Below are 21,997 nucleotides of genomic sequence, written 5' to 3'. Positions count from 1 at the left end.
GATGTATCCAGATGGGAGAACCCCACGGAGGCCCAGGCAGGCAGGGCGAGCAGGGCTACAGCGTAGCGAAAGCTCGAAGCAGCAGCGGGGCAGGGCAGCCACAGCCCGGTCTCCAGCAGGGCAGGGAAAGCGGCTTTTGGGGTCCCGGCGTTGTTTCCAGCAGGAAGAAAGAACGGCCAAAAAGAAAGAAGCAGCAGCTCCTTTCTCTGCAGCTTCTCTCTCCGGACGCTCAGAGTGAACTGACCCCACACCCAGGTGTAGACAAAAGAGTAGCCAGGTCCGCCCCACTCCCCTTTTGTCTTTCTTAAGTACAGCTATTTGTCCCCTAGCAACATGCATATGGGAGAAAATTCCTTTAACAGGAAAAAAAACAGACTAAACTAAAACCCCAACAATGTGTATCCATTACAGGAAGACTAAAGCTAAACAAATGCACAATTTTGTCTTTCTAACATCTTTAAAATGCTGTAAATTACTTCTCTAGTGGAAACTTTTCATTATATTTTATAACGCAATGGAGGAATTAAATGAGTGTCTGCTCTCCATGGGTTCTTTTATCTTAGGCACCAAGGCAAATGGAAAGTCGAACTTCAACCTATGCATAGGACGGCAAATGGAGCATTGAGACAGAACATTCCCGCAAAATAGTCATCTTTTGACCTCTTATAACCACCCTGTGTTAAACCATTTAATCTACTCTAGCCACCGGTTTCTTTTCTCCATTTGGTCAAAACACATTGATTTTAAAAAGTCAGTGCGTAACAAAGGAGTTCAAGTAGGTTTGGCTTGTCGCTGCACAAGACAGCTTCCTCTCCATCTAGCTTGACACTGCCCATGTTGAAAGAAAATATTTTTCTCTGTTATGCTTTCCATACAGCTGTGTGTGCCAGTCTTCTCTTAGAGTAGCCTGGAGTGGAAGGGACCTTGCAAGTCCAGTGAGGAATGGCTAAGGGAGCTGGGGGTGTTTAGCCTGGAGAAAAGGAGGCTCAGGGATGAGCTTATTGCTCTCTACAGCTGCCTGAAAGGAGGTTGTTGCCAGGTGGGGGTGAGCCTTTTCTAGGGACAGGACAAGAGGACACAGCTTCAGGTTGAGGCTGGACATCATGGAGAATATCTTTATGGAAAGGGTTGTTAAGCATTGGAATGGACTGCCTGGGGAGGTGGTAAAATCACCATCCCTGGAGGTGTTCAAAAAATGACTGGATAAGGACCTTAGTGCTGTGGTTTAGCTGGCAAGGTGGTGATTCCTCTTGCCCAGGTTGCTCAGAGCTCCATCCAACCCAGCCTTGAACACTTCCAGGGATGAAGCATCCATAGCTTCTCTGGGCAGGCTTTTCTAGTGCCTCATAACCTCACAGTAAAGAATTTCTTCCTAATATCTAGTCTAAAATTACCCTCCTTCAACCTAAAGCCATTGCCCCTTGTCCTACCACTACATATCCCTGTCAGAAGTCCCTCTCCAGCTTCCTTTTAGACTCCCTTTAGGTACAGGAGAGTGCTGTAAGGTCACCCCGAAGTCTTCTCCAGGCTGACCAACCACAGCTGCCTCAGCCTTTCTTCATAGGAGAGGTGCTCCATCACTCTGATCATCTTCATGACCTTCTCTGGACTCTCTCCAACAGGTCCATGTCTCTCCTGTGCTGGGACCCCAGAGCTGGATGCAGCACTGCAGGTGAGGTCTCACCAGAGCAGAGCAGAGGGGCAGAATCCCCTCCCTGGCCCTACTGCCCATGCCACTTTGGATGCAGCCCAGGACACATTTGGCTTTCTGTGCTGCCAGTGCACACTGTTACCTCATGTTCAACTTTTCAGCCATGAGAACCCAGAAGTCCTCCTCGTCAGGGGTACTCTCAGTGAGTTCACTTCACACTTGCTACTCATGTCTCAGATTGCCCTGGTCCGTGTGCAGCACCTTGCCCTTGGGCTTGTTGAACTACATGGGGTCCTTGTGGGCCCGCTTCTCAGGTTTGTCCAGGTTCCTCTGGATGGCATCCCATCCTTTTGCTTTTGTGTCACGTGCACCACTCAGTTTCATGTCATCTGCAAACCTGCTGACCAGCACTCGATCTCACTGCCTGTGTCATTTATAAAGATCCTGTCTTCCTGCTCAGGCGGCCGAGTACGCAGAGGACAACTGTTCAAGACTGAGGCAAAAAAGGCATTCAGTACCTCAGCCTTTTCCTTATCACTTGTCACAGTGTTTCCCCATGAATCCAATAAAGTTCAGCCCCTTCATCCTGGTTGAGGTGGATGATCCCTGAGCGAGTGGGGGCGGAGAAGCCGGCGAGGGAGCTGTGACCCTGCCGCGGCGCGTCCCGCCTGCCCGCCCCGATGCCCGCGCTCCCCGGGCTGCGGCTGCAGCCGGGCGGCCCCGCTGGCAGCCCGCAGGGGCCGCTGCCGGCGCCTCGGGAACAGCCCCGAGTGCCGCGGTACGGACCGACCCCAAACAGCTTCTCTCGCAGAGCGACCCCCTAGCTCCGTCACACCGCATTTCAATCGATACATTTCATGTGTCCTGTAAATTTGTATCACATATTCGTATTATATTGGTAGCTTCTTTATCAATGATCTGGAAAGGCATCAAGTGCCCCTCAGTCACTTCGTGGGTGACACCAAGTTGGGCAGGAGTATTGATCTGCTCGAGGGTTCTGCAGAGGGCTCTGGACAGGCTGGATCGATGGGCCAACACCACTGGTATGAGGTTTAACATGACCAAGTGCCAGGTCCTGCCCTTGTGAACACCTCTCATGCTGGGTCACAACAAGCAGCACCACAGGCTGAAGCCAGAGAGGCTGGAAAATTGCCCGGCAGGAAAGGGCCTGGGGGTACTGGTCAGCAGTAGCTGAACATGAGCCAGTGTGTGCCCAGGTAGCCAATGGCATCATGGCCAGCAGAACCAGATAAGGGATTGTCCCCCTGTACTCAGCACTGGTGAGGCCACACCTCGAGTGCTGTGCTCAGTTCTGGCCCCCTCACTGCAGGACAGACATTGAGGTGCTGGAGCATGTCCAGAGAGGGGCAACAGAGCTGGTGAAGGGTCTGGAGCACAATTCCTGTGAGGAGCAGCTGAGGGAGTTGGGGGTGTTCAGCCTGGAAAAAAGGAGGCTCAGGGATGGCCTTATTGCTCTCTACAAGGAGGGTGTAGTGAGATGGGGGTCAATCTTCTCCCAGGTAACAGGACAAGAGGAAATGGGCTCAAGTTGGACCAGGGGAGGTTTAGACTGGGTATTACGAAAAATCTTTTCATAGAACTGCCAAGGGAATTTTAAACGAATTGTAGGAATTTTAAAGATGTGTAGATGTGCTAGGGACATGGTTTAGTGGTGGACTTGGCACTGTTCAGTTTACAGTTTGACCTGATGATCTTGGAGGTCTTTTCCAAAGTAAATTATTCTAATCTGAGCAGCACAAGTTTCCTCATCCTATTGTTTCAACAAGAAAATTCTACCTTTTTAAACAAAGTATTACAGAATCATGGACTTCCTGAGTTGGAAGGGACTTGCAGGGATTACTGAGTCCAACTCCTGGCCCTGAACAGCACCATCCCCAGGAGTCACACCATGTGCCTTGAGAGCGATGTCCAAATGCTTCTTGAACTCTGTCAGGCTGGTGCTGTGACCACTGTCCTGGGGAGCCTGTTCTAGTGTCTGACCACCCTCTGGGTGAAGAACCTTCTCCTAATATAGAATCATATAATGGTTATGGTTGGAAGGCATTTTATTTCCTAGAAGACCATTAGAAAACCATCCTTCATATTGTATAATCAAAAGAAATTTTTCCCTATGACACTTCCAAGAATTTTTATTGCATAAGGATAAAGAGCAGAAATGGTGAGGCAAAACTTAATACTCCACAAAGTAAGTCCCATGCAGGACTTCCATATTTCTGCACCAGTTTTAAATCTCAGCAAATTTTAAAATGATGTCTAGAACACTGTGAAACACATCAACAGTGATGTTTCCCAGTTACTTGAACAGAAGGAAAGGAGACCCTGAACTGAAACAGTGTACTCATGGAGGTCAGCAATTCTAGACTAATACAGTTCAAAAGAAAAGTGAGACACACAAGGTCTGTCTAGAATATATACTTTATTATTTGCAGTCTGTGTAAATTTTAATATGTGACTGAATTTCTACACCGTTTTCTCTCTTTAAGCACATCCTGGTCTTTTCCAGCCACCCAGTCAATTGCACCTTTAATATGTACAGTCAGTATTTATGAATATTGCATATGCATCTATGAACTTAGAAAAATAACATGCAAGGAAAACTGTTACCATGAAACTGATAAAAAATAAAGATAGGTAACACAGTCAATCCCCTTTTTAGTGTGTTATGGCTTTGCACCAAGTATCAGATGTCAAACAGCTTCAGATGCTTCTTGTTAAAGGCACTTACTATTCTTCAAATACACTTTCACATTTAGTTCTATTGCATTACGAAGTGTATCTCTGGGATCATACTTTCATAACACAGCAGAACAGTCCAAAAAGGCAGCATTAATAAAAAGGAAAAAGGGGGGGCTTATATTAAAATATGAAAATACCAAGAATTAACACAAACTTTAAGGATTTGGTCCTTATAAAACAGGCAACAGCATTCAGGCAATAGTGATTTCTTTTCATAGACACTGACAAAATAATATCCCCAAAAAATGAACTCTTCCAGTTCCAGTGTATAGATATGTCTGAGTTGAGTAGCGTACCCTCTAACACCACCCCCAGTAAAAATATAGCTTTTCAGGACTAACTACTGCTCCACTTTGGCTGCAAAGGAAGAAACCTCAAAGGAGTATTAGACGTGGACATACTAGCAAGCCTACAATTCTGTGTCTCTGTATCTGGATGGCTGTCCATAATAGCCCTTCTTAGAGTGGTCTGCCAGCTGCCGGCGGTATTCCTCCTCCTCCTCTTCCACATCACTGCTGTAACTGACACGGTTCTCCAGGTAAGGTCTAACAGGAGGCTTCTGGGGTTCTGGAGGCCTGGAGCTAACACAGAACAGGAAAAGAGAGTGATTATGTCTACTCCCATTATGAAAAACTGAAAAATAGTTGTACTTAATACCTGCTTTATGGCAACATACAGCTTAGAAAGGCAGATGGAGTAAATTAAACCCCTTCTAGCCTATAAAAAACTGCATGACTATGGTAAACCTATCTGGAGAGGCATCTTATTCCACCAAACTGGAGGATGATCCTCAGATTTGATCTATTCAACCTACGTGGAAAAATGCCTGGAAAAATGCTTTATGGCCATCTATTCCCTGAGCAGGGAGGTTTTCAGCCTTGCTACTGCCCCAACTAACATGTCCCTTAACTAGTTTTACACAGTATCTTTTCTATGCCTCCTTCTTCTTTTGCATCCTCAGTCTTCTATCTCAAAGTCCAAAGACTTCTTATGTGACATTTCTTAAATTGGTAGCCTTTTCACTCAAATTGGGAGCCTTTTCACTCAAGGCTCTCACTAAGGCTCTTAGCCTTAAAAGTGGGCAGAAAAACCCCACACATTTGCTTTTTATACACCGTGGCGCTACACATTTGATGGGACATTAAGCAGACATGGAAAAATAGAATCTGTCAAGGAAGGGTATTTCCTCCATTTCAAAACCCATGATTTTTGCAACACAGATTCTGGAAAAACAAGATGGTATTCTCCTTACATCTTTCTCCCAGGGCTTAAATACTGCCTTCTATGCCAATCATTAACATTCCTGTAAAAAGCCAACAACACTGATTTCTGCATGTAAGCAAACACTCTGCAAACATGGCGAAAGATTAATTTTCACTACTTTCATTAAGCTTCCAATGCTATATAAAAAAAGTATGCTTTTCTGAACCTGCCAAGAAATCCAGAAAATAACAGTTTTCCATTTTTGCATTTTAGTTTATTTACTGGGACATCAAAGCATTTGACTCACTAGGAAAAAAAGTCCCATTCCTACTGGCTATTACTAAGATGCAAGGAAAACTGAAGAGTCCCAAAGAGCAGAAAACAAAATCCATCACGCAGTGTATTAGCTCTTGCATAGGTGACTGCTCAACCATAGAAATGTGCAGTGTGGAGGGTAAGATGACGCCGTGGTCAACCCACACAGAACTCACTGAATTTTAATGAAAGACTGCTACTTTCATGAGACTTGATGGGTCACCTGAGACAACTTTCATCCTTAGTTCACCTAGCCACACTATGTATCTGTAAGGAATAAGCATCAAAGTAATTGTTATTAGAACAGCAATTATTTCTTAGGATAGACTAACACTCATCAAGTATCTAGCAGAGGTAGAATGGATATCAGAGAACATGAATGCAGGCCAGCTTCTGTGTAATATTGATTGGGGCAAAAAACTGTCTCTGCAAATATTTCAGTAAAAGAATACAGTGTTTCTTCCTAGATGACTCAAATGCTATAAATGAACTAAAAGAAAAAAAATCCTGAAATTAGTTCCCTGAAGAGTTCACTAAAATTTTGCCCCACCTTTACAATAACCTTAGAGGCACCACAACAAAAAAGTATACCAAGGCAGGATGATTTGTATGAACAAAAACTGGCAAGATTGGTTTTCCTCCTGTTAGTAAAGTCAAGAATCAAGACAGAATGCTTGGAACCGGATACACTTTACCTCATTGGCTGGGGCCAGTTTTGTTCTGACTTCTGTGTTTTGACAGGGACGGCATAAATATCCGGATGCTTCTGGGCTATTTCAAGCTTTAAAAGAAAGTAGAAGAAAATAACTGTTCCTTTTAACTCTATCCATTAGAGATCCTATTTGAGGATCTAGGACTTAGCAGGTCATAGCTACAACTGAAATTAATTAAATTAAATTAAAACACAAGTTGGTAACATCCTATTGATATTCCTACAATTATATAAACTTTTGCTAGAGCAGTAATTCAAACCATACTTGAGAACAATGGATTGCCAAAAGCAACAGGATTATTGGAAGTCAGGTTTTTATAGTTACAATAGGAAACCTTAAAATATGACCTCCTTTTATATACAAATCCACACAACTGTATGTCTTTATGTGTGGTTTCCCAAACTTCTCCCTCCAAAAGCAACACAATGCAAAGGGCGTGATTTCCATTTTCAGGACTCTGGCTGTTCTATAGATCGCAAAGCACAGGAGGGGGGAAATGCAACTCTTCATACCCTGGCATTTTGGGCCTCTTGTAGCTCTTGCATTCTTTGCATCCTTGCCTTGTGATCCATCTCCTCAAATATTTTTACTTTCCTCAGTACTGATTTTGGAGTATTTTCTTGTTCGCTTCCTTCCTCTTCCAACTTTGCCTCCTCCTCCTCCTCTGCAGGCACGACTGCTGGCTGAGAGTTTCTCAGAATGGGACGCCCAAAGGCAGGTTTCACAGAAACAGGTGGTGGTGCTGCTTTTACTGATACAGTTGAAGTCTCACTGCTGACAGCAACATTACTTGATTTGGAGTCATAGTTCTTGGGGAAGTCATACGGATCCTCTTTGTTTTGCAACTTTCCCTGCAAGTATACAACCCGCAAAGTTTACATCAGCAACTTTATAATTTTAGTTTCAAAAGAGGGCTTTAACTTAAAAGTAGTCACTTTGTCTATGTATTTAACAGTGTCAATCTCCATATGATGTAACACTTGAAAGATATTTGAACTGCTGCAACATTTTGGGCATATGCTCATGGACTACACATCAGCCTAGAGAAGACCAGGAAATTTAGACTTGTTTGTCCTATTTGTTAAGAATTACAAGAGCTACGTGTGTTAGAGCACAGCACAGAGAGAACTGATGCCACAAATAATTTTTCACAATTTAATGTGGAGTATCATTTAAATAATTTAAAATTTAGAAGTGCACAGAACCCAATTCTGTTTTATATTCCACTTTTGTTTTCCCTGCACATGTTCTACTCTTCAGCACACTTGGACTGTATTTTGAGTATTTAGAGTATATGAGGGCACCACTCCTCACAAAGAAAGGACTTTGGGGTCAGGTGAATTCAAAAATTTCTAAAATAGAACTTAGTGTCCAAACACTATAACTTTTTCCCTCTTGCATCAGGTGGTCAGGTGGTAGATTCTGATTTTGTGCTTCACAGTAATAGCCATCATGTTTGTTTTTTGTGGTGACTAGTCTACTTTTTATCTTACTGAGCTAAAAAAGTGCCTCTCAGGTTATTAGTAGACACAGAAAGGACACTTTCTTACTCCATATGGAAATCATATATTTCAGAAGAACTGTTATCCAGTAAATCATCTTTCTGCTTGATCCTGCAACACTTTCAGTCATTTCTTCTGTCCACAGTTAAAATGTTTTCTAGTCCCTGATCATGTCTATAGCTCTTTCCAATGTGCCACCTTGGAAAATTCTTCAGAAAGAGAACATTTGTATTCAGTTTTGTTTCTACAAATTTACCTTAGGTGGTTCAGGCTTGAATGCTGGAGGCGGACTTGGTTCTCTAAGGATCTCCCTGCTACCAGCTTTTCTCAACTGAGCCCTTGGTTCTGGAGTAAATTTTTTTAAACTCTATGAAAAAAAATAAGAGAAAATCACTGCAGTAGCCAGTAATTCAATCATTTTTCCTCTCTCTCAAGCTTATGATTTTGGGAACAGTAACCAGGAGTCAAAAGATTGCCAGTAACCTGACTACAATCACTGCAAATGTAATTGAAAAGTTCAAGGTGATGAGATGTCATCAGGAAATCTATAAAGTTAGGCAGAAAAGCAGAGCTATTATTATTTTTGCTCTTCACAGTGTAACTCTAAAACACTATCAGAAGCAAGATAAATCTGCAGTTTAAAAAACCCCTCTGATTTTTAAGCCATACATAAAGGGTTTTTGGAAAGCCCAAAGTTCAGTCTCATTGAAAAATCCAATCATCTCACCTCCTCATGATACACAGGTTCAGAGGACCGGCTAACAGATGAAATCCTTGGTTCCTCTGAAGGCTCATCAAGTTCATTGTCAGTGTATGCACCACCTTCTCCATCTGTATCCTCGAGGTCACTGATCAGCCGACTGTCACAGCTCAAATAGTCAGCACCCATGGCAGTAAGGTAGGACATACGATCATCTGCATCATCTTCCATGCCATCCATCTAGAGAAAAGTCAGTAAGAATTAAGGAACAAAGACTAAATAAGTTAGAATTAAAGTCAAGACTCAACATCAGGCCAAACAAATCCTTAGGAATGACTTTGTGGAACTGAAAGAAACTACTGCAGAATCACAACGAAAAGTCCTGTGAAAGTTTATTCCTCATCATCATTCTCCCCCAGCCATGGCATAAGTGATGAAAGCTCCAAAGTGTAACAGAAAGAATAGTAATGGTTTTTCGTTATAGACATAACATCAACTATTTCTCTAGCCTATCAACTGATGGCAAATGAAATTTTGAACAATTTTTACTGGCAAGAGATACTTTGAGACACTGTACAGCGTCATAGAATATGGACTGGCTGCTTACCTTTCCTTCCGATACCCATACTGCTTCTCCTTGCTGTTGCTGGATTGTATCCTTCAGGCTACCATACCAGCTATCATTGGCTGAATTCAAATTAATGGTTGCTGTAAAAGTTGAAGGAAAAGGTATATATGCACGGTAAATGCAATGCAATCCTTTATCCATTCTTTGCTGTTTAACACTGTACTGGTTTGGCCAAATTTAGAAATATATCCTCTGAGAGAAGGCAAGTCACCACCCCTCCCCCACCAGGTTCGGGAAAAATAAATTTTCCTCAAAGGAAAGTGGAAGAGATAAAAACTATAAAAAACTATTTATTTAACAAACACATGGGAAAAGGTTAAATAATGCTAAATATAATCTCTTGCTGTGGAGGAAAAACCTGGGAAAGTGTTCGAGTCCTCCTTTGGTCTCCTCAGAGCTGGGGCTTGGCCCAGGGCCAGGCCCTCTATGCCCAGTGGAAAGTCCTCCCGATGTGCTCTGATGTTGAAGCAGTCCACAGAAAAGAGAGAAAATCCGAAATTCCGGGGAAGGAAAAAAAAGTTCAACTCTCAGTCTCTCCTTGGAGAAAAAGAAACTGAACAACTGGCCAAAATCTGACCGAGGAGCAGCAAGCTGGGTGCTTCCTCGCTCCCCTGCCGCAGCTGGAAAAAAACAGTCGCTATCTCTGTGTGACCTTGAACAAGCTGCAAACTGCTTTGAAAAAGTTTTGCTCAGTTTTTCCTTCCCCCTCTCAGACTCAGTTTAAAGGCATAGAAAGGCACAAAAATTAATTTCTGGGCATAGGGCAGTGATATGGGATACACATCATAAAGTCACCGAAGACAAACACTTTTTGGTTTAGGTATGCGAGAGTGTTAAACAGCCACTCCATTTAGATCATTTAAATAGATGCATGGTGATTTTATTTTATTGTTGGTCCATTTCCAAGCTTATTAAATCTCTTATCTTTTAATGGCAGTACACCAGCTCACAATTTCTTCTGCATTGGGATTTGGCAGAACAAGGAACTTTGAGAAAAGTCAAGGAAGGCATTACTTATGACCACACCTTCACACTCTTTTAATTCCAGCCTGCGTGAGTTAATATGCAGAGTAATAAGTAGATGTCTCGAGACTCACACAGTGACACACACTACTCTCTTAGTTAGCAGGTTAAGCAAACATTCTTCCTTACCTGTAAAGAGGTGGGAACAAGTCTTCTTCAGTTTGTTTGCTTGTTCGTAAAGTTTTCTCGAGCTCTTGTTTGATGTAGAACATAGCCTTTGTCTCATGGTCTTCACACCCTGCTTACTGTCTGGGTTAAAGAACACCACTATTGGAAACCACTGGGTGTAATTTAGCAGGTCCACTGCTTTAGGAGTAACATCCAACAGAGCATGTTTATCCTGTTAACAAGAAAGGCCAGTCAATGTGGTGCGTGTGGGAACAAATGGAGGTGATTGGAACACAGGATCCTAGGAAAAGCAGGATATTTGTGTCCAAATAAGACCATAACTTGTGGGATGTTTTCCCACAGTTATATCACATTTAGAAGGTTAAGAGCAAGTAGAGCACTGCAAAGTAAAGCCTCCATGGCAAATTCAGAAAGCATATAGTAAAACAGATTCTCCTCTATCCAAATTTAGAATGGACTTGAGAAGAAAATGTAATTTCTAGTATCAGGTTCAAAGCTATAAAAATCACCAAAAATTGCTACTGAAAAACTTCGAAACAGCTTTATCCTTAAACTTATTACAGAAAAAGATGCAGTGAAAATTTGAGTACTCTGGACGTTTTAGGAGCAAACACACACCATGCCTTTGAGCATAAGCAATTTTCAGAGAAATGCCCTACCTGCTCAATGATTTGCCTCACAGTGTTCAAGCGCACTACCCCAGTTGACTTCTCCGAACCTGCATCTCTGGGTTCTGTCTCTGCAAAGACAACATTTCAGCTTATCTAGGGTGGCTAGGATGCTGTGATTATTAAGTTATCCATTTTCTCAGTTAAGAATGAAAAAGACACTTAAGAGGACATCTTACTTGCTGTCTGGTACAGGTGAGGCAAATCATTTGACAACTTCTCCATAGCAACATCTGCAATAGGGCCAAATATCACCACAGGTCTCTTAAAACCAGCTGAAAGAAAAATATTTGGAGAAAAGAGAAATCTGATAAGACTGATTTTATATATAAAAGACAAGACTCTCAGTTACTACGCAAATTTAAGAATAGGTTGAAGGTATTAAAAATATAATTTAAAAATTTTATTTCTCAGAGGTTTGTGGAACAGCATAATTGAGAACACTACTTTTACCAGCTGAGAAAGTAAGAGACTGTTTTGATCTAACAGCTTTCTTATTCCTTCTAATGGAACTGTATTTAGAAGATTCGACATCTGAAAACATACAGCACATATTCATTTATCTTTCCATCCATCAAGATTGCATGAACCTTGACACAGGGGGTTTTGTGTGAATAAAGACACAAATGATAAACCAACTGCAATGCAGCTTGAAGAAGCAGAGAAAGGTAAAACGATGTTATTGCTCATGTCGGAGCAAGTGCAAACACAGTCCTCAGAGTTAATGGGGGAATGCCATTACCCCAAGTCTTCATCTTGGTATCTGGGATCTCCTGTAAAATACTCTTTACTGTTTGTTTTGTTCCAGAATACTGTCATGTGCTATTACCCAGAAAATCAGCTTGATCTGCTCAACATCACTAGTAATATGATAGTTTACAGTCATGGAGACAGACCACATGAACCATGATTACATTTGGACAATCCATTGAAAATACTGGGGTTCTATTTGCTCTGAAGCTACTCTGAAGTTAAAGTGCTATTTATGAAGATTGAGGTTGATCTCAGGCATATGGATTGTACTTTCAGAGCTAGCCAAGAAGAATCTGAGGAAACAAAGAAAGCCCTTCTGTTTCTTCCCTATTTCATTTTAAACCTTAAAACTGGCAGGTGTAATTTGGAGGCAAGAGAGAACAACAGCAGTTTAAATGGGTAAAAAAACTTTATTATAATTAGTAGCATCCAGAAATTTCCATTCTGAGAAGAATGTCATCCCCTCCTGTTATGGTAATTTAACATCATTAGAAGTTGTTGGAAATCACTTTCTCAGCTGACCAAACATTTGGATGCTAAAGCAGCCAGCAATAAATGGGCAGCTGGCTCAAAGCAGTCTCACTTACCTTCACGCAGCTGAACGCGCTCGTAAGCTGGGAATTTTGTGCTCACAGATACAATAGCTGTCAGATCTTCACGACTCTTCCTCAGATTCTTTTTCGCTCCAGATCGCTGGCCACGTGTTCTCCAGAAATCTGCCCTGTCACTTGAGCCATCCTTTTGGGCATTTTGAACACTGGCCATCTGTTCAGCTCTGACACAGAAAGTAGACAGTTCAGAACCATTCAGAGAAGGCAAGGGGGCTTTCACTGATGAAAAATAGATTTTGAATGTGCAAAAGGTAATTTGCCATATAGATAGGAAGGAGTGGAGGTAAAAGCAGACATGTTCAGGTACCTTTGCCTTGGAGCAAACACATTGTCAGAACAATGCTCTGACTTGCCACAGCTCCAAGTTTCTGCGCAGGAACGAGTCCTGAGCTCTTAAAATGGTCACTTAACACAAGCATAAATGAAAGAATATGAATGCAAAGAGGTGGTGAGAGAGGGCAACTCAGAACTGAAGGCCTAAGAAATTACCGTCACTATTCTCCTCTCCATTAGGCCTCAAAAGTTAAGTTGCTACAGCATAGAAACAAAGGCTGGTTTGGTTAGGTCAATTAACAGAGAGGCAAAAATGTACTCAGCAGGAAACAGACAGGGGAGTCACATAAGAAGCTTATTTCATAACTTGTGCATACCATGTAATTGTGAGCTTTTTCTTCCATCATAAAATCACAACCACACTCAAGAACTTAAAAGCTACAGTCCAAAAATTCAGCTACAGTCTGGTTGTTTTTTTAGGGATCTTCTTCTGATTAATTGTAATACTTTTACTCATTGTACACATTTGAACACTTATTATTACCTCCCATGAATTTTGACTAGGAAAGTATATTTAAGCAAAAATATTGCTGTGGTTCACTCAATATTTCACACAAAAATACAGACTACAGCTACCAAAAAAAAAATAAGCCTCAGCATAAATACCTAAAACACTATCCAAAAGGATATACGTAAGAAATTCAAGGACTGAAGTTCTTGTAAAAGATTAATCATCAGAGTATTCTTGCACACAGAGTCATGAGCTTTCTAAGGTGAAGGGGTTTTTGTTTGTTTAGCTTTTTTGTTTGGTTGGGGTTTTTTGTTTGTTTTGATTTGATTTGGTGGGTGTGGACAGACAAAGAAGAAGGTGGGGGAAAAAAACAAAAAGCAAACTAAAATAGGACCCACCACCCATTTTCTGGAAGAGGAACTGAAGCAACTAGTGCTCAAAGCTTGGTTAATTGCTGAGACAGAAGCGCTAGGTCTGTGCTGCAAATACATGATCTAGTATGTAGGTAACACCACCCTCTCTCATTGTCTCCTTGCATAATGACATGGTTCCACAATCTGCAGTTTTTACAGGCACAATTCTTGTAAAAGTGAAGAAAAAACAATTCATTCATTCTTGTAGGGGGAAACAAAAAGGAAGACAGGTACGACATAGGAAGGAAAAATGACTTGGCGGGGGGGGAAAGAAATCTTACTTCTAACAATGGGTAGGAAGACATGGTGCCATCTTACCTGCTCTTATTTGGAATGAGACCCTTTTCCAGTTCATTTCCAATTCTCACAGCCAGCCAGTTTCCCAGTTTGCCATCATACAGTGTATCAACTACTCTAAATATCTCCCCTCTGGTGAATGCTAAGCTCTGTGGTGACTCTTTTTCACACTCAAAGTGACTCCTGATGAAGAATGAATCTCCTCTGCCACAGGCCATGATGTCTCTGTAGACTAAAACAGGACCTCCCTTTTAGTTTATATGTTTTTACACTTGAAAGAAAGATAAAGCTGTGGTTCTAGCAAATACAGCTTTGAAATTCTAAACGTCTGCTCAGAAAGATGTAAAAAAATCAGACTTTCATTCACATTCACTGCCCTACACACACTTATCAGGAGTGTTCCATACTTGTATGTGTACAGGCCTTACAGCGCCGGGGCAAGGAGGTACTTGCACATTCCAAATGCAAAAGGCAGCTATGGTACTACAGTCTTACAGGCTCTTTCCTTTTCCCAACAGGAAAGCAAGAAGCTTTGCTTGCTCCTTAATTGCTCACAAATAAAACTGTCCATTTGCTGCTGACCAAACCCCTTCTGACTGCCAAGGCTCAGCAGAAAAGGAATGCTAACAGCAGATCTTCTCCCAGCTGCTACAGACAGAAAAGCAAAACAAACAGTATGTTACCACTTCTCAAGATTAAGAGTTGCTATTTGCTAATAATGAAAGACATGGTAAGTACTCAGAAAAACACACCACACATGCAGCATTGTATGTATGGAATACAGCTATCTTCTCAGCTATGAAAAGAAGAGTAACTAAAATGCTATCAAAAACAAGTGCAAGAGAGATGCTTTGTGGTTTCACTGACAAAACACAGCTTAAAAGCTTCATAGATACACATACATTTTTTTCAAAGCACCTACCTTCATATTTGCTTTGAGCCAAAATTGTCACAGTTTCACCTTTGGGAATTTCTAAGAGATACAAAACAGCTTCTTCCCGAACAATACCTCTGAAGTCTTGAGTGTTTACCTACATACCAAAAAAACCCCACAACAACTGAAAAATCAACAATAAAAAGAATAACCACCGATTTTTCTTTCATCTGAAAATATCTTAAATATTCTCTTCCCTTATTATTTTTAAAAAGTTAATACAATTTTCGCTTGTGAATATTTTATTCCAGCTATTAACAGTAATCTTTCTGAAATAACAAGGTTCTGGTTGTACACTGCTAGATTGTTTCTTCAACTTTAACAGCCTCCAGAAGGGGCATGAGAAAAGAGGTAGAGAGAAAATTATATTAAAAAATCCACATGATATTATAAAAAATCCAAATTATATTATAAAATCCACATTATATTATAAAAAATCCAAATTATATTATAAAATCCACATTCCACGTGGATTTTTAGAAAAAGAGCAGAATGAAGGGATTAAGTGGCACAGATTTGATATAAAGTTCAGAAACTTGAAAATTAAATCACCATAACCCAAACAAACCGGAGAAAGATGAAAGAAAATTACAATGGCCCCAATTTTTAACCCCTCTAAGATTAGGAAGAAACATTGTATAAAAAATTTATTGTCCCATCTTGCAGCATTTTTCTTGATTAATATTTAACTACTCCTTTCACAACATTATAAACAAACTAAAACTTGGTATACAATTCTCCTTCAAAAACCCATTTCTGTAAGATCCCTCCACCATATATACACCCTTCCAAAGCAATAATTTCATTTCCTAAGCTCATAATTTCTCCCATGTTTCGACTAAGAAGCAAACAAGAGTATAAAGAAGTTATTGCACTTCAGGGACACGTACTCATACCTTAAGGATCTGATCTCCTTCCTGCAGTCCCTCCTGATCAGCTGAGGTACCTTCTTGAATTCCAGCAATAAATATCCCTACATCATTTCCACCAGCCAGTCGTAGACCCACGCTGTCCCCCTTCTTGAATCTCACCATTTTTGTATTAGGACTACAAGATTTACAAACAGAAAAAGGAAGTAAGCCCAGATATTAAACATATAACAATATTAGGATGCCAAAAGAAAAAAAATTGCAACTCCTCAACAGTATCATATTAATAGTATTCTTATGCCCTTTCTTTCACTATATAGGCTGTATTTACCCAGGTAACTCTTCCGTGAAGGCAGGAAGCAGAGAATCTGCATTTTTCAGAGTGGAAAATGAACTAGGTGGAGTGACTAAGTGGCATGCACAGACTTGACTGAACCGGGAAACAGGTCCCTGTTTTTGAAGCCCCAAAGTAGTTCCCTATCTACTGTATCCTCTCTCATATGAACACCTGTGGTTTTTGTGAAAACAGACTGAGTTATGAGTAATCATACCCATTGTTTATTCTTCTATAATCTAAAGAACTGTTGTATGAATTAAACTGATTAAACTATTTTCTTTACTGTTTAACATGTTTGCTAGAAGTCTTCAAATTTTCTTGTAATGAGAAATATTTCCAAGTATAATCTACTGAAATGTTAACAATCAGCCCTTCCACATTGCAGTGGAAGAGACTACTGGACTAGGCTCAGCTTTTTTGATGTCAGAAAATGCCTGAGTGACCTTCCAACTCAGAGGACACTACTTATCTGTCAGCCATTCTCAGTAATACCCTAAGCCTGTATTATAAATTCCCCTTCACCAAAATAATCACTTGATTAATTTGCACATCAATGACAACATACGCAGGGTCCAACCCAGAAAAGATCTGAGAAGCAAATCCATTTAAGAAAATACACCAAGCTACAGAACATTTTCAGAACTTTAGGCTTCTCCTTACAATCCCAACACTCCTATTTCTTCAATTTCTGTATTTGGAAACTCTCAAAAGAACACTTGTAAATTGATTTCCTAGTAATAAAAGTAAAATAAAACAAAACTCTTGCATATGTTCCCATGCAAGCCCAGAAATACATGGTGCTCTATACCTTTCAGGTAGATTCCAGGCAGATGTTTCTAAAACTAAGTTGAACTCAAGTAACATCAGTTAGAAGCCATGTCACCTCTTTTCAGCATTAAGCTATAAAGGGAGTATCACTCCAAATGGGAGAAAGAACACAAACCCATGCAGCCAAGAATCAGGTACTGGTCACTGGAAGAATACAGAGTGCAAAAGAACTCAGCAAGTGCCACCTACCCATATATCGCTTCGTCTTCCGGGCTGGGTTTAAGAATTGTCCGTGTAACTGCTTTTGGCTGAGGCACTAAATGTAGAAGAAAGACAAAAGAAGTTACAGAGATATTGAAAAAGTTAAAAATGGCAGCAAGTTTTAGCTATCAGATAGCGATCAAACCCTTAATGCCAAAGATTAACACAAATTTAAAAATCAAGCATGTCTGACAAAAATTCATTTATTTATATTTTTTTAATTCTTGAAAAAGAACAGCAAGTTCAAGGAAGGGATACACAACTCTTTCAGGCAAGCTAGATCAGACTTTATTCGTCTGCTTAGGCACTAGGCTAACAGCAGGTGTTCTAGGAGAGTATTTGCTTTTTTCAGGTGGTATTTCTAATAAGCTACTGCTGTCAAATAATAGCAGGTGTTTCTTCCTTGCACCTTAAAGCAAAGACAGACCTCTTCTCTGTGTGTCAAGGTGGGGCTGACATGAAGAGCATACCAGCTTTGTCAATGTGGTTGAAGGAATAGACATTCTGTGGCCAGGGGAAAAAAAGGCAACCAAAGCCTTCAGGTTCTCACCTGCTGGGTCATCTTGGTACTTCATTTCTTTGTTTGAGTCTACAGCTGTAGCAGCAGGCGTAGCAATGTCACCAGTTGATGTGAATGGAGTAGGCATTGCTCCCATTCTGGACATCCTACTGGAGGGATCCTCTTTTGCACTAAAAGAAAGAAACAGAAAAAAAGTCAGATAAGAATGCATGTATTTGAATAACAACTTTGACAAGCATGATAAAAGTGAACTAGAGAAGACCCATTCTTACTTTGGTTTCTCTTTCAGTTTTTCATTGGATGAATGTGAATCTAGATCAGAATGATGTAATCTGTCGTCTTGAGGGGAGAATGATCTGTTTGACTCTATTTCAGAAATATCTGCAAAGAGAGTGGCAAATCAAGAAATGCATGATTTGTTTAAGTAATCTGCTCACCTGATCACCATGTGCATTTACAAAGTTTTCACATACAAGATACACTGAATATTTCAGCCCACTCTTGTTTCAAGATTTGACAAAGGTTCAAAAAGTGCCTTTTAGTGCTTCCACCCCTCCACCCTCCCAAAATATTTCAGGAAGGTCTCACACAACCTTTGAGAAATACACCCACATCACACAACTTCTTTGAGCATACCACAGTTGCATTAGCTAGTGTTAGCAGGCTTTGATTTGAGGTGTTATGGAGGTTTCCAAACTGAAGACCACCTTCACATCAACAGTCCTCACATCATTGCCCTCCAGTGGCAAAGGAAACAGTGGCCCTTGGTTTTGAACTGCACCTCAGACTTCACACTACAGAAAGTTCCACCTCATATTCTGACACCAGAAAAGCAAGTATCTTGTTTGAAATAATATAACATCCTGCTCCCCCAAATATTCTGAGCACTTCCCAAAGCAAGATAATGCTAAGAGATACAGCTCATACACTTGTATAGAACAGGTACTAGGAATAGACACCAGTTACCCAGGGGCACTTAATTTCCTCTTGTCCTGACATTTCTTCCCTCCATTTGAATGCTGCCATGAATGTTAATGCCCTCAGAAGCAGAGACCAGTCCAATGCATTTGTTTTCAAATTTTTTATTAAAGCATCTGATTTGCTTGTTCCAAGAAATAAGACTGATTTTGCCAAGACCAACATTGGTTCTTCTATCTCTGCCCCTTCCTAAAATGTAATTATATGGTTACTACAAAATTATTTTCACCTAAAGAAAGGGGACTTGATGCTTAACAGACTATTACTTAGGTTTGTTTGTGTTTCATTATTTTTCTTAAAGAACCTAACATCACTCTACCACAGCAAAACAATATAAGGTCCATTTTGTCCTTGCACAGAGTCCAGAACTTTGGATCCACATTAAACCTCACCATCCATTTCTGAGTCACTGTCGTTCAGTGAAGGAATGTTGAGCAGTGTCTGCTTTCGGTCCCTGAGAACAACCAGCTGGAGTTTCCCACGTGATTTCTCAATCAATTTTCGGGCATCAGCTAAAGACATGTTCTCTGTCACTGTACCATTGATCTGGACATAAAAAGGCAACAATAACAAACAAGTCCACATTGTGCTCAAGTTTAGTAGTGAACTTGACTATAACGTGACTTAGTTCAGAATAACCACCAAAACCAGTGCCTGCCAAACTGTTAGCAGTAAAACCAGAACAGACCTTGAGAATGATATCTCCTTCATGAAGGTTGCCATCTTTGGTTGCTAGGCCAGTACGGGTCATTTCTTTTATGAAGATCTGACTTCCAAGACGGAGTCCATATTCTGGAACCAAAAACATAATGGACTATAGCTTAAAAGATGAGCAAGGATGCATTTTTTAAAAAAACTACACAGTGCACATGCATCAAACACCATTATACCATGAGAGGAAAAAAAAAAGAAAAAAACATAGGCCTAGTAAATCCACTTCACCCTAAGCTGAGTCTCTGATATCTGTGCTGCCATCACAACATGAACAAGCAACAATCCAAAACCAATTACAGTTGGACGATTGGTCTGTACCTCCAGCAGCAAAACTACGCCTTTGTTCTGGAGCTGCTTATTAACATACTGGACTACCTTCTCTCTGATTCACATTTTGCATGGCATAGGGGGGGAAAAGGGTCAAAAGGCACTAATAGAAGTATTTATTTTCATCAGTTACTGCATGCTGACCCTGTCCTATCCATACTCCAGAAAATGTCTTGGTTATTTCAGGCAAAGAAATTTTTTTTACTCCCCTGCCCCCTTTTTACCCTGTGATCTAAATTACTTGGGTCAGTATATTTGCTATTTAAAACGAAAGGCAACATCCTTAAAATATGTGCATCCTAGAACAACAGAATGTTGTTCTCCTTTAAAAAATCACAACATTTCAGGAAATCTGCAATGTATCCCTATGAATGGCAGAAATTATTACAGTATAGCTAAATATAAAAGTTAACAAATGCACCTTAAATTTCTCATTATTTGTATACCTATCTGCATTATCTTTACAAGTGGAAACTTTACATGCAGAGGAAGAAGAAGAAGAAGGAAAAAGGATTGTTGCCGGACTCAATGAAAAAAAGAGATTGACTCCTGCATACGAAGTTTAATTAGGAAAAAATTCTTAAAATTACAACAGGGCAGAATAGGAAAAAGCCCAACAACCACAACCAACCCCTCCAGAAATAAACCATCACCTCCCAAAAAAAATCCCAAACAGAAAAGAATGCACAACCTAATCTCAGACATGCTTTCCAGCACAAGTCTTTATTTCACAGTGAAAAAAAGGTCAGGCTTTTGGCTTTCATTTATATACTTCAATACTCAGCAAAGAAAGGCTGAAATACTGCTATTTCAGTATTTCAGCTGCTGCTATGTCAGTATTCTTTAATGACCAGAACCAAACAAACCTTATTATTAAAGGCAGAGTCTACTCTTCACCCTTTCTTAGCAAACCCTTTTGTAGTCATGCCAAATGTAATCTGAATCATGATCAGATCCATGTTTTCCATCAGAACCAGAAGAAAAGGACAGAGAAAATGAAAAACCAAGGACACAGTGGCTTGAAAGACTGAAATGATGTCGGTGAACAAATCTTTTTCAAAGGTAAAGTTCAAGGTGCTTAGGAGAAAGCATCCCAAATCAGCCAGGAAGAATGAAAGAACAACTTAAACTATCAGTTAGAAAAGTAAACACTTAACCTGTAATTTTACAGAATTACTTTCTGTAAAAGCAGAAAGTAATTCTGGTCTTCTCCTTTCCCTACCAAAACCCACGTTGTATTGAAAGTTGATTCCTCTCCTCCCCTACTATACCCACCTTCATTATGTCTGCCTTTTGTTAGGAGAACACTGATTGGTGGATCCTGCGGTCCAATGTACTCATGTTGGTGGTGTATTTCAGGTGAAGGACTGCGGGAACGAAGCCTGTCCCGACTACGACTCCTCATTTCCCTCCCATATCTAGGATCAGATAAAGATCCATGACTGTAACTGGGTGGACTGTAGTCTCCTCTGTAGTCCCGTTCATAGCCATCATCCCTGTCGATGCTCCTTCCCCTGCTCCGATCTCTTCTGTAGTCTCGATCCAAGCTCCTGTCAACGCTCCTACCACGACTTCGATCACGGCTGTAGGTGCATTCCCTGTCACGGTCTCTGCTTCGGTTACGCCCTCGGTCTTGCTCATCTCTATAGCTCTGATCCAGGCTGTTTCCCCAGCTTTGGCTGCGCCCTCCATTCCCACTGTGCCAGCTTCTCTCACTATAGCCGCTTCGAGCACTTTTGCCATCAAATTCTGCATGGTCATCCATTACATCTAAAGCCCTGTCCTCATAGTCAAGGGAGGGGCTTCTCTTCAGCGCAGCAGCCTGCACTTTCCTTGGTCTTTTCACTACCTGTTCAGTACAATATGAAACAAACAAACAAACAAACAAACTCCTATCAAAGATGAGAATGTGAAATTGAACAGATGAATATTCTTCATGTTTCAAATAGAGGTTGGGGAAAAAAAGAAGCAAAAACAATCTTCTATTTATTATTGGACAAGATCTATTGTATGCAGGACATCATCTGTCGCACATAACTTCTATTTTGTACCACTCGTTATCCAGTAAAATAAACATTATAAAATAAACATTTTATTCTCAGTCTTTCAACAAGATAACTTTGTGATACTGTTGATTAACTT

The 21,997-nt window shown here is 40.7% G+C and overlaps 1 protein-coding gene and 1 long non-coding RNA gene across 12 annotated transcripts in view; one reads left to right on the top strand and one right to left on the bottom strand.

Moving 5' to 3' along the window:
• Positions 1–4,069: 4,069 nt before the first annotated feature.
• Positions 4,070–21,997, bottom strand: part of TJP2 (tight junction protein 2) — a 62,938-nt gene continuing 45,010 nt past the window's right edge. For all 11 annotated transcript variants that reach the window (XM_042013200.1, XM_042013198.1, XM_042013201.1 and 8 more), the window contains 19 exons: positions 21,131–21,704; positions 19,503–19,606; positions 19,207–19,360; positions 18,109–18,217; positions 17,867–18,006; positions 17,305–17,371; positions 15,978–16,128; positions 15,070–15,178; positions 14,169–14,379; positions 12,630–12,817; positions 11,469–11,564; positions 11,281–11,360; positions 10,622–10,832; positions 9,449–9,549; positions 8,869–9,081; positions 8,398–8,508; positions 7,152–7,490; positions 6,622–6,707; positions 4,070–4,989 (listed from right to left, as the gene is read on the bottom strand). In XM_042013200.1, coding sequence (XP_041869134.1) covers positions 4,818–4,989; positions 6,622–6,707; positions 7,152–7,490; positions 8,398–8,508; positions 8,869–9,081; positions 9,449–9,549; positions 10,622–10,832; positions 11,281–11,360; positions 11,469–11,564; positions 12,630–12,817; positions 14,169–14,379; positions 15,070–15,178; positions 15,978–16,128; positions 17,305–17,371; positions 17,867–18,006; positions 18,109–18,217; positions 19,207–19,360; positions 19,503–19,606; positions 21,131–21,704 — 3,216 coding nt within the window. In that variant the 3' untranslated portion in view covers positions 4,070–4,817. The remainder of the gene's footprint in view (positions 4,990–6,621; positions 6,708–7,151; positions 7,491–8,397; positions 8,509–8,868; positions 9,082–9,448; positions 9,550–10,621; positions 10,833–11,280; positions 11,361–11,468; positions 11,565–12,629; positions 12,818–14,168; positions 14,380–15,069; positions 15,179–15,977; positions 16,129–17,304; positions 17,372–17,866; positions 18,007–18,108; positions 18,218–19,206; positions 19,361–19,502; positions 19,607–21,130; positions 21,705–21,997) is intronic.
• Positions 14,696–16,565, top strand: LOC121657469. Its single transcript, XR_006013637.1, has 2 exons — positions 14,696–14,877; positions 16,271–16,565. It is a non-coding gene; the product is annotated as an uncharacterized LOC121657469 (long non-coding RNA).

This window comes from Corvus kubaryi, unplaced genomic scaffold (genome assembly GCF_017639235.1).
Source record: "Corvus kubaryi isolate FWS band 111438036 unplaced genomic scaffold, C.kubaryi_AGA036_p1.0 split1-37296, whole genome shotgun sequence".
In the NCBI taxonomy this organism is placed as follows: domain Eukaryota; kingdom Metazoa; phylum Chordata; class Aves; order Passeriformes; family Corvidae; genus Corvus; species Corvus kubaryi.
The sequence above is the reverse complement of the archived record's forward strand: the minus strand, read 5'-3'. Positions and strand labels throughout refer to the sequence as shown.